The sequence below is a fragment of the Alligator mississippiensis genome, chromosome 4 (assembly GCF_030867095.1).
Source record: "Alligator mississippiensis isolate rAllMis1 chromosome 4, rAllMis1, whole genome shotgun sequence".
NCBI classification, from domain to species: Eukaryota; Metazoa; Chordata; order Crocodylia; family Alligatoridae; genus Alligator; species Alligator mississippiensis.
In genome coordinates this window covers 8,839,957-8,852,278 of record NC_081827.1, presented here as the reverse complement: position 1 = coordinate 8,852,278, position 12,322 = coordinate 8,839,957, and the positions used below count along the sequence as shown (strand labels likewise).

Below are 12,322 nucleotides of genomic sequence, written 5' to 3'. Positions count from 1 at the left end.
GTTTCAGCATCTCACAGTAGTAGTAGTTTATTTGCTTTGGGATCTTGGCCGTGATTATGTGTGTCGGGTTTTATCGCAGATTGTAGCTGAACGTCGATAACTTTGCTGATGTAGGATGTGTAGCCAAAGTCAAGAGAATGCAGTCATATAAACTTCTACGTTGTGAACTTCACACTAAGATGGCCCTATTTCCACAGCTTTCTTGCTGCTTGGCATGCGAGAGACAACAATTTTCTGCTACTGTTTTTCAAACCAAGCAGCAGCTGTTTTACCTTCTATATAGATTGTCAAGGATCCTACAGTATCCACAGGTGCACAGTAAACGAATGGTTTTCAATCAGTCTGCCTGTCTAGGATGAGAGCTGACTTGATTTGTGCTGCAATCTGAACCCATGATTTCAGGGAAGGGCTTTAAGCGATGCATAGGATGCCCAAGCATTCTCTGTGGCTTTCTGAGGAGACCAACATTGATTTCATTACACACAGTTTGCTACAGTAAAGAAACCATAACAGTGAACAGTCTTTTGTGAGAGCTTCCAGCCCTCTCTATTTGTCATTTGTTGCATAAGCTGTCAGGCAGACCTCACAGAGTGAATGAATGTAATCTGCGGCATTTCTCTTTGTCTAACGCCTCTTAAAATTCTCTGACCTCTTTCCTACTAGTTTCTCTATGCCGGATCAACACTTCCTGTTCAGCAGCAGAATTGCAGCCTCTGCTCCATTAGACTCCTGAAATCCTTTAGGAACTGCTGCCTTTTCAACCTTGTTGTGTTCAAATAGCTGTAGTTTGCACAGCTTTTTATAGTGCCAGCTAAATTGCTTCATGCCATGCACTGCCCTGGTACTGACTGGGTATATTTCCATTTGACGTCAGCTTCCTTTCTGGTTACTGATCTCTGAGTCTGCTTCTGGCTCTCAGATCCAGACATCTTCACTTTGGTTTTTTTTCTGCTCTTCAAAGCTCTGACTCAGTCTTGAGGGTTCAGTTTAAAATTGCAGTTTCATAGTGCCTCCCAGCACAGACACCTGCATGCTCCCTGGTTCCATTTATAAGGATGATACAATTCTAGGTGATTATTAAGGGTAGTGTATCCCTCTGCTCTATAGCAGGGGTGGCCAACCCATGGTATGCGTGCCCAGCAGCTGCAGTGTGCGGCATGTGATCTCTGGGCACTGAGTAAAGGGAGGTGGGGAGCCAGGCCTCGCGGCATGATGCTGCTGTGAGAGGACGTGTTAGGGGTCACTGTCAAGAGCCAGGTTAACAGGATCGGCCTGATGATTTGTACCCAAAAACTTGCGAAGAATTTTTCCAACTATCTAATAAAAGATATTGGATTTCCCTAAAGAACCTTGTCTGCCTATGTCCTTAGACCAACACGGATCAGAGTGATACTTGGGGGAGCAGGGCTTACTTTACAGCCTATTTTCCAGGGAAGTTTTGCACCCCCCCTCCCCCCCCTCCCCTCCCCGCAAGTAGGAGTAATTGGTTTCTCTTGAGAGCTCTCAAAACCGTCAGCCGTCCCTGCTTTCATTCCCCATCATCCTCTGTTGCTTGGAGACAGCACTTGCTGTGAACAGTTTGGCAGAGCAGAAAGCTGCGTCAGTTCATCCCCGATAGATCGTGGTAGGATTTGCTGCGTGTGTCTTTGTGGCCAGTCATGTTTGTGTCAACCCTGCAAGCTGTGGTTTTACAAGGGCTGCTGGGGGAGAGTGGTGCAAGGTGAAAATCTGCTCAGGAGGATTGCACAATAGACAGAGTAATGGCATTATTTTTAACCGTGCTTCATGCAAGTCTCTTCAGCTGTTAGTGCTCGGTACCAAAGAAAACAGACAAACTGTTCTCAAGAAACTTACTTTGGCTCTGACTTAATCTGTTTAATGTACCATGAACGAGAGATCACAAAGAACCCTGAGCTATTTTATCCTCTTCTGTAAATTTAAACTAAGTTTATTTGGTTAGTCCCTATTTTTTTAAAACTAGTTTTAATGGTTTTTTAACTGGATTTGCAGAACTCGGGAGGCCTCTTGCAAGTCTTGGTCCTCTTGTGTCTCACCAGTGTGGCAGCTTTTAGATGATGTTGGAGCTCATCTGTTGGAGCAAATGTCTCTTTATTGGCTTGGAAGCATAACTATTCTGGTGCTTACTGTCCTGGGATAGTATATGAGGAGTCTAGAAGGTCTCCCTGGCAAATGGGCATCTGTCAGTGTGTTTTGTAAGATGTTCATGAGCCAGCATATCAGAGACTGGAATTTGCTCTTGTTGCTTTAAGAAGCATATATGCCTATTCCATTTTAACAGCATGAATACATGCTTTGTTCATATATCATATTTACTCAAATACAAGACAACCCCCCAATAATTGGATTCTATATATGGAATATTTATATGTTTGTTATAATTTTCTAGGTATAGAATCTAATTATTGGAGGTTTGCCTTGAATTTATCTCCCTCCCACTACTACAGTAGGGAAAATTAAATCTGGGGGGAGGCTTGTGTGTGTGTGTGTGTGTGTGTGTGTGTGTGCCGTTGTGTTGTCGTCTGTGTCTCTCCTTCTCTCCCCTCCCCCCCCCCCCCCCCCCCCAAATTTTTCCTCTGCAGCCCTTTCTTTCCCTACTGCTGGACTTTGCTCTCCCTGAGCATATGGAAACGAAGAGCAGATTTGAACACACCGACCTTGAAATAACCATGCCTGTTGTAATTTGCATACAGGCAGGCTATTACGGTTACCCACAGATTAGGGATGTAAAAGGTTAAACGATTAATCATTTAACTGATAAGTGTAATGATAACCGATTAGCTTACCAGTTGTCCTTTAGCTCAGGGTGGGCACAGTCTGGCAGGGAAGGGAAACCACACAGGGCCCCAGCAGAAATTGGAAGGCAACAGGGCAGCCAGAAGGAAGGGAGGAGCAAGTAGGTGGGAACGGGAGAGGGGGACCAGTACCCATAGTCTAAGAGGAAAACAGCAAGCTGCCTCATAACTCATCAATTAAGCAATTAGCTGGTGCTTCACAGGGGCTTCCTCCCTCCTAGCCCAGAGCTTCGTGTGGACTGTGTTGTCTTCCAGGCTTGCCTTCTCCCTAGCTCCCCCCAGTCAAAGGGCCCTGGGAGCTAGGAGCAGTTCCCAGCAGCAGCTGAGTTGCTGTGTTATGGGTTAATTGTTTAACCAATATAAGTAGAGGAGGTTAAATGACTATTTTTTAAACAGTATTTACATGCCTACCATAGACCTTTGCAGACAAGTTTCGTTGGATAAATCTGATATTATTTATTACACCAACTCAAGTAGATGGAAAATTCTTCTTTGCAGGCTTTTGGGTATAAATACCCTGCAAAGAGGAATTTTTCCATCTGTTTAAGTTGGTCTAATAAAAGATATCAAATTTACTCCAAAAGCCTTGTCTGCCTATGTCCTTAGACCAACACAGCTACAACCTATACCCCTGTACCAGAAACCTCATTTATCCAGAATTGATGCATTTTACCTTTTTGAAACTGCTGCAAGTTTTAGCCCACTTCATGGAAGGCAAGGCCCCACTAATCGTATGTGACAGGCTGAGAGAGGAGGCCAGCAGTGGGATTCTGGGTGAACTTGTGGCCCTGTGTTTGATGTTTGCCAGACATCTAAAGCTGATGAAAAAATAGGAATGATTGGAAGGGGAAAAGAAAGGCTCAGCACAGCTATGGAGGTGAAGAGGAAGTTGAAATTTATTCAGGGTAGTGGCTCACCATGACCTGATGAAGAGTTGGCACTGAAGGAGGCTGAGCACTATGGGCACTACCATGTCTTATTCAGACAGGTGGAACTAACCTGTTCTTGTGGTGGGTTACTGTATGTTTGTGCACTGTGCACCATTCTAATATATTAAAAGGCCTAGTCTGTCCGTCTGTCTGTCCGTAACACTCTTGGAACACTCTGGTTACTGAAACAACCAATCGGAGTGCTCCAAGAGTGTTATGGACAGGAGGCAGCAGCATGGCAGAGCGCCGCCATTATGGTGGGGACAGAGTGGGGGGGGGGTAAGGCCTTGCCCCCCTACCCTTCTCCGCCCTGCTCCTTGGCGGTGGCTGTAACGCAGGGTGCTGGCGGATGGGGATGGCGGGGCAAGCTTCCCCGCCCTGCTCCTGGGAGGTGGGGGGTGGGGGAGGGGTTAGGGTTAGCAAGCTTCCCCACCCCCATCATTCTTCACGGGCAATTCACTAGCGTGTTTAAATGCAGGCAAAATTCAGTACGACTATAATCAGCATCATAGTTGGTTTCCATTACTGAATTGCATGCTGCTTTTGGCAGCAATTTAATGAAGACGGAGTATATCTGGGAGGGGCTTTTTTTCCCCCCATGCTTGTGGTGGCGGGGGAATAACCATTTGAGTAAATATGGTCAGTATATCCCGAAACAGAAACTGAAAGACCCCAGCATGATAAAAATAGCAACTAAATATGAGCTTTTATATGATGCTATTGGAAGAAAAAACCTAACATTATTAACAGTGATCACATGTAAAACTGCAGAGGCATTATCTCCTTGAGCTGTAGCTACTACGTTTGGAACATCGTAGCTCCTGAAAGGTTTATAGGAAGCTAGAGCAAATGCAAAGGACAGAAAAGTACCTACTAAATGAATGGAGGCCAAAAGCCATAAAGTGCAAGAACTCAAGTGGTGACGCATGGTAACTCTGTAAATAGGTTCGAGCTAGAAGTATAAATTCCAAGTAAGTTAGTCTCAGAAGAGAGGAGGACGAGGAGCAGAAGTCTAGAACCTTTTTAGGCTCAAGGCACCCCTTGAAAAATTGGCTTTCACTCAAGTTTTGACTACAGAAAAAACGTAGAACAATTCTTTTGCTGTAGAGAACTTGGGAAGCCCATGATAGGTGTGAATGTTTTTAATGCTGTGAATTCCCATTCAGAATCTATGCACTCATCTTGTGTATCATGTTTGTACACCTAACGGGGCTAACATGGCGTGGCAGCCCTGAAAAGATCTCCAGGCACCTTGGTTGAGAATCACTAGTGTAGGGAAAGTTTCCTGTGAGACTTGCAGGGTTGTGTTGAATTACAGGGTAAATGGAGGTAATACCCGCAACACTTGCCTTGCATTTTGTAGTGGCTTCTGATTTTCAGTTGCTAATAATTATGCCAAATTTCAGATCTTTCAGTCCTTAGCATACCACTGGAAGAGACCATAGAATAATAGGTCCTGCTCAGGGCAGGATCATCCCAGCCCCATGTCTGTCTGGCCTGCTGTTAAAAATTTCCAAGGATGGAAATTCCCTAGGCTCATCAGGGGTTTGCCTAAGACTTCATCTTTTGGAAAACTTCAGTCAGAGCAATGCAGTTATTTCTGAGGTCAAGGCTAGGGTAAGCCATCACATGAACATGTTAAATTCAGATTGCCCTTGGTTTGGAAATCTCTAGCTCTTACACATGCTAGAGCAGGGATGGCCAGTCTGTAGCACATGTGCCACAAGTGGCATGGGCAGCTTCTGCATGGCACATAGAGAAGAGGACAGGCAGCAAAGCAACAGATGAGAGAGGAAGCAGAAAGTGAAGCAGCAAATTGGACAGGGAGCCCAGGGCAAAAGCCAGAACAGCAGATTGGGTGAGGAGCAAAAAGCAGAGCAGCAGAATTGGGCAGGGGGAGGGGGTGGGAGTGGACGTCAGGGAGGGTGTGGGGCTATTTTGGCCCCTACTGCTTTGGAGCAAGGAACCAACATTTGACAGGGCGATTGCCCTTGTCAGGGATGTGCCTTTTTTTTCTCTCTCCTCATGAAAATCTGCCCAAATTTGGTCAAGAAGCATTTGAAAAAACAATCAGTTTGCACATGTGCAGACTTCTGAGATTCTCCATGCTACAAGCCAAGGATCTGTCCTGGCTGTGAACATTTGCTGGAGTCTCCCCGCCCCCCCCCCCCCCCTTCCATCCGTCCATATGTGACTTGACCATTTATGCACCATCTCTGCAGAGCAACAAAGCGTGTCCTTTCAGTCCAGAACTGAAAAGCCAGAGCTTGACTCTCCCAGTATTGGTGGCTCTAGGCCCAGGGCCCTTGTTGTCTCATGGTCCTCTGCTGGCAAAGTGGGGAGAGCTGTATGTTTCAAATGTGGAGAAGGCAAAGACCAAATGAAAGAGAGACAGGAATAGACTGGGACTGGATTATATGACTGGAAGGGAGAGTCCCAGAGGAGGAGACTGGGAGAGTACCTGGAAGTCAGTTGGCTGGGATGGGAAATGCTGATATTCAGTGAGATGTTGAGACTCTCCAGACTAAGAGACTGTATTAGGATCAAAATTAGTGTGGGAAAAGGGTGACGGCACAGGAACTAAGCATGGGGTGGCAAGAGAACTGGTCCGGGCAGTGGAACTGGGACAAAGAGTCAGGACTGGGGCAGGACTTGGTTGGAGAGGGAGACTTGCAACTGGGAGTCTGGAAAGAGTAGGGGAGAGAAGAGACTGATTGCAGAATGACCTGAGACCTGAGGAAGCGGGGTTGATAGGGGACAGTTTGCTGGAGAAAGGAAGGTAGAAATGGGGCTGCTATACAAAGAGACGTGACAGTAAGTGTGGAAAAGAGAGAAATTGAGGTGGGTGCAGGGCCTGGCTGGATGAGGAGATAGATGAGGAAGCAAGAGGTGTGGAGACCAGAGACAGGTAGGCAATGAGAAGGGGACTGGGAAAGATGGGGCAGAGCTGGACCAGAAGAGGTCAAGTCTTCGAGGAAACGATAGGATGCCTGCTAGGACACACTGCTTTCTGGAGTCAGGAATGGACCTGAGGGTTCCTGGGCCTCGGTCGTCCTCTGCTCTCCAGAAATGACTGCACCCCCCCTGGCAAAGTGTCCTTTCATGCCCTTTGCTACAAGCCCCATAGAGGACCACAGCCTAGTGTTGTATCAGTTACTCTGTTAACTCGAGTGTTAAGCGCTAAATTTCTAATAATTGCACTTTATAATGGCCAAGAAACATGAGGCAGTGGCTGCTTTTAGCTGCTAGCCACCATTCACAGGATCTGGATGTGAAAGTGGAAGTTATTAGTCTTTAAGTCAACCAGAAATTTTTAAAAAACCCACTCGCATTTTCGCTTGTGAATCTCAGTTTTCCCACTTGAGACTTTTAACAAACTCCCAAATGCTTGGGTTGCGGAGGACCACCCCAAAGCTTTTCTCCATTGGCAAGCTGCTTGGTTGCATAGTCCCAGAGACTTGTTTGCCATATTCATACCTCCAGTGGGGTCAATCCAAGACGTGATGAGACAGTTTGAAGGAGATGACCATTACCTTTTCCTGCGACGTGCCGCCTTTGTGGATAAGTAGAATCTGAGCTCTTGCTATATTCACACCAAACTCACTTAAATGCCAAGGAAAAAGCAAGCAGATGATGACCCATCTGAATTTGTGTCCTGTTATACTGGCAAGGAATATAATTGCAAAATCCTGCGTGACTGCCCCTATTAATGAAGAGAACCAGTGTTTCATACATCTGAATGACTATAGCACTAAATAAACCCAGCCCAGGACACCTTTAAAGTTATTTGAGGTTTTAAGAAGGTTTGTGCATCTCCTGTAAGCAGTGGGGTAACTTTGGTTTCTTTTTCTTCACAGTTTCAGCTTCTTGCTTCAGCATTGTTCAAATCTGGCTCAGATTTCACTACTCTTGGTGAGTATTATAATGAACCCGAGAAATGAATTGTGCTAGCCGCTTACTGCATTTAGGTTCATTATTGTTGCGTTTCTGCTTCTGCAGTTGAGGTCAAGTATTTATAGGCGACATCCATGTGGTAGGCCTCTTAATCTCTACACATACGAAGCACTTTTGGATACTGTAGAAGGAATGTTTCTGATCACCACTGCTCACTGCCTCAAGCCCACTTTGAAAAACATCAGTCCCCAGTGGTTTTAAATACACGTCTCCGTGGATCATTTTTCAGCTCCTGTTACATCAGATGCTGTCCTGTTTATCCAGATTTGCAGAAGCCTTGCTCAAAATAATGTAACTCGTGTCACTTTGGAATCCAGCAGCATGGTTACGAGTCTGTTTGCTCTGAACATTGTTCAGTGCCTTGAGAACAGTTTGGTTCAGTCTGTTCTTTGTAACACTGGCTCTTTGGGCAGGATGTCAAGAATGAGGAAAACAATTGTGTGTGCTTCCGGAAACAGGCACTCTGAACCAAACCCATAAGATAAAAACCTCTTAAAGCCAGAAGTTCATTTTTTCACTGTTTTGGTGCTACAGCATAAAAAGATGAATTGGCCTCTACCATAGTGATGCCCAGAAATGATCCCCTCTAATATTTTTCTAGTAACTGTGCCACAGAATTAAGTATTCTTAATTGTTAAGACTGTTTAGATGCCCTCTAACTTGTTAATTGGGTAACACCATATTCCAGTATCCTGCATTAAATGGTTAAGGAAATACCATATTTATTCACATACCACATGCACCTTCTCCCAGAAAATAAGCCTTCCAAAATTGAGAAGTGTCTTAAGCAAGGAAGCTGAATGTTCTGCCCAGAACAGAATAACGGAGATGATGTAAGACGGCTGTTGCTTCTTTTCATTTTCTTCCCTCCAGCAGCTTCGTGGAGGGAAGGGTGAAGCCCAGCAGGAACAGAGCCAGGGGGGTTGCAGTTGTGTGGGCATGCCCCACACAACTGATTTGATCCCTGCTTCATCCAAAGTCTAAAACCATCTGTCCAGCAGCTGAGGCGTTTCTATTCTGACAGTGCTGATGGAGACAATTGCCTTCATCGCTCATTGTAATCCACCTGGTTCCTGCTAATTGCTCTTCACTCCACAGATTTTAATGACCCTTTCTCCTTTGAATGGTCTTGATGTTCCACTAATCAAGCTGTCCTTTTGCTTTCTGTTAGCTACTCATGGTCTCTTCCATTTAACAGTCCTGCAGAAAGTGTTTAGCTCTTTTCAAAACCCTACATCTGGCCGTACAGGCCAGTCTTCAGCTGCAATGGGTATTTGAGAAATGGAACAGGATCACATTAGTGTGACGTTTTGGGTGTGGGCTGAGCCCTGATGATTGGAGCAGTGGTTGGGGAATCATTTTGGTTACAACTGGATGCAAGGATATACCTTTTTAAAAAAAAAAAAAGAAGAGGATTAAGGACTGTGAATTGTAATGTGTATACCAGGGGGCATTTTTGCTTAGTTTACGTAATCTTTAAAATTAACTGTCTTTTTTTCCCCTCCTCTTTTCTTTCCTTCCCCAGGATTTTCAGACGTTGACCACACGTACGCGCAAAGAACTCAGCTCTTTGATACACTAGTAAATTTCTTTCCTGACAACATGACGCCTCCTAAGGGCAACCTGGTAGACCTCATCACACTGTAGCAGAGCAATCACTGGACACATGGAAAAGGAAAAAGCATCCATTTTCAGTATTTTAATTTTTTTACTGCATTGATTGACTGCTGGGCTGAAGTAATATAGTAACCCCTGGGTCTTTGAAAGGGGCTTTCTACTTGTTTCGGTGAATTCCTGAGGTTTTCCCTTGTTGGATTAGGCTAATAAAATGTAACTGATCTACTTCCAACTAAATATATTTATTTTTTTTTCTGACTTTGACTTTCAAGAGTTAGCAAACGAAAAGAGAAGAAGAAGAAAAATCAGTCATGCAGTCATCCTCTTCGCTTGTAAAGGAAAACGTGGAAATTTTACAGGCTCTTTGCAACTAACTAAAGTTGGTTTTACTTTGGGTTTCTTGGCTCTTTTGCCCCTGCTTATTGTAACTAGTCCCAACATCTTGCTTTGCCGTACTAGCTTCATTCTCAACCGTTGTGTAACTTGGCCGCAGGATGCTGGTGTATGTTAAGGTAATGTCCGTCTTTCCTGACTCGCGTTTTGTAATTGCAGTGTACCACGTGAAGAGGAAACATATGTTACAATGTTGCCATCCTTTTTTATAGTTTGAGAAACCAGTCGACACTCGCGTGTAATTTGGATTTGATATAAAGTGTGAACATAAATATTTAGTTGGTGCTGCTGTAAAAGCCTGGCTTCCATTCTCTGAAGCCGCCTGTTTAGAGCTGGTAGTCAAGTCTGAACCTCAGAGAAACCTGTAGAGAGTGTGAGGGCAGGAGGTGCCTGCAGAAGCCTTTTTCAGGGGTAGCTTTATGTCTGTATCTCTCCTGTGATGCGTTGAGGAGAAACTTTGCAGGTTCCTTTTCGAGTTCTGCAGAATCGGGTCTTCCATATCCTCTGTGCACACGCTGACAATCTGCAGCCCTCTGTTTCGGGCGCCCCGTTTTCTGAGGCAGATGACGTCTAGATTTACATACCTGTTAGCTCACCGCATAGATTTGTCAGTGTGTAACTCAGCGAGGCTTGTTCCAAACCGCTTGTCTTTGTCCTATGTAGCACAGCTCATTCAACTTTTAAATGCATCTTCGACCTATCGTTTAAATGCAGGGGAAGAGAGCTTTTTTTTTTCCCCCCCCCAGAAACAATTCCATTAAAAATAAGCTGATACATATGTATGGGAAGTTGAACTTTATTTACTCCCTTGCAGAAAACATCCTTTAGGGCTAAAGATTTGGTGCCACACAAGGTCATTAGTGTGTGGTGAAGGACACATGCGCCTAGCACTAGCAAATACTAGAGTGCCAGCAAGCACAGAGTGTAAATGGGGTGTTGAAAGTTATATGAAGACCACACAGCTTCATGTCTAGAGAGCCAAAACTTCATAGGGCAGGATACTTGCATTCCCTATGGCTGACTACTGTTGAACTCACCAGAAGTCTTGTGTGTGCAAGAGATGGATTGGACTCTTTAAATAAAATGAAACGATAATGAAGTATATTTTTTTCAAAGCTCTAGTGTCCGTGTGCTTTCATTCGGATCAGTTCTCCCCTCTTTCGAACACCGTTTATTTTGGTACATTGGAAATCAATAGAAAAATGTCTTTATTTAGCTTCTTGGGCTTTTAATCTGTCCAAAATGAATAGTACCCAAGAGTGTGGACTTGGCTTAAAATACCCCATAAAAACCCAAAATGAAGTAATCAGACTTTTTCGTCGAGCACAAGTTATAGTTTTTGGGTTTTTTTTTAAATTTTCTGGTATCTTAGGCTGCCGAGCATGTTGTAGGTAGTCTAATGAATAATAATGTCTGCAAAAAAATCAAGTGAGTATCCAGCTTAGTCAATGCAATATCTTCAGGTATCTCCAAGAAAGAAATTGGTAACTTTTTTTTTGCCCCAGTAACATGGAAGTGCGATATCCCTGACCGGTTTTATTGCATGTTGTATCCACAGACTCTTTGCTAGCTGGCTAAAATAGTGTTAAACCATATGGATTTGCATCTGAATGGTGCTAATCCAGAAAAAGAATTAGCGATGGAGTTGTCTCTTGCTTCAGTTGGCTCTGGGTCAAGTGCTTTTGATATAACCAAGCAAAATTTTGCAGTCTTTCAATACTTCAGGTTACAGCGCTATGTGCTCTTTCTCTTTGAGCTCACGGGCTGATTACTCATTCTGTTCACAGAAGAAAACTTGTTTGCAGCTCCAACCAGATGAAGCTTTGGGTTTTCTCTTGCAGCTTTTTCAGCTGTTTCCCCCAAACACTACTCCTTCCTCCTCTCTGTAACAAGATGGCTTTTTGTTCTAAAACGATTAGATTTAAATAACGGTTGCACTGGAGTGAAACAACACAACTAAATAGCAACCAAGAGAGTTAAAGGGTTTAATAAGGAAACCAAATATTTTGTAGGGTAGTAATGGTACTGACTGTCTCATGGTGTGCTTTGCCACATACAGACTCCATTGAAACAATGGTTCTTCTCTTTTCTACCTGATGGGAAACTTTTGCAAACCTAATTGGGGAGCAGGCAGGTTAGTGCATGGAGGTTCCTGTAGGAGGAGTCTTCTCTGAGAAATACTAATGGTAAAATTTCCAGTTATACTTCTTGAAAAGCATATGGTACATGGTCAAATGCCAAATCACAGGCTGCGTGTTTTTGTGGGTGCCCGTGCACTTTGAAGTCGGCTTTCAGACCTGACCTATACTGTATGTTGCTTAGCACACATGAAGTATAGGTCTAAGAGCAGAGTGTTTTATACTTTCCAGCCTAGTGCTTTCTCTCCCGCACCGGATGATCCTGGCTCTTATCTATAGCTAATGGCAGCTCGCCAAGAATATCAAATATTGGCATACCTTGGCTGTTCTGCTCTCCCCAGAAATGTAACTTAGAGCTCCCAGCTGGTGCCAAATCAGCTGTAATTTCCTTCAGTCCTGTCCTCTTTTAAGAACTTGTCTTGGTTTACACCCTGGCCTAGTAACAGCATTTAAAGCAGTGTATTTGTGGTGCAACAGG

General features: G+C 44.3%; 1 protein-coding gene across 2 annotated transcripts in view; it reads left to right on the top strand.

The window, feature by feature from the left end:
* MKLN1 (muskelin 1) overlaps positions 1 to 10,821 on the top strand; it is a 157,482-nt gene extending 146,661 nt beyond the window's left edge. For both annotated transcript variants that reach the window (XM_014607487.3, XM_019487602.2), the window contains 2 exons: positions 7,600 to 7,654; positions 9,222 to 10,821. In XM_014607487.3, the coding sequence (XP_014462973.1) occupies positions 7,600 to 7,654; positions 9,222 to 9,343 (177 nt within the window). In that variant the 3' untranslated portion in view covers positions 9,344 to 10,821. The remainder of the gene's footprint in view (positions 1 to 7,599; positions 7,655 to 9,221) is intronic.
* The last annotated feature ends 1,501 nt before the right edge of the window (positions 10,822 to 12,322 follow it).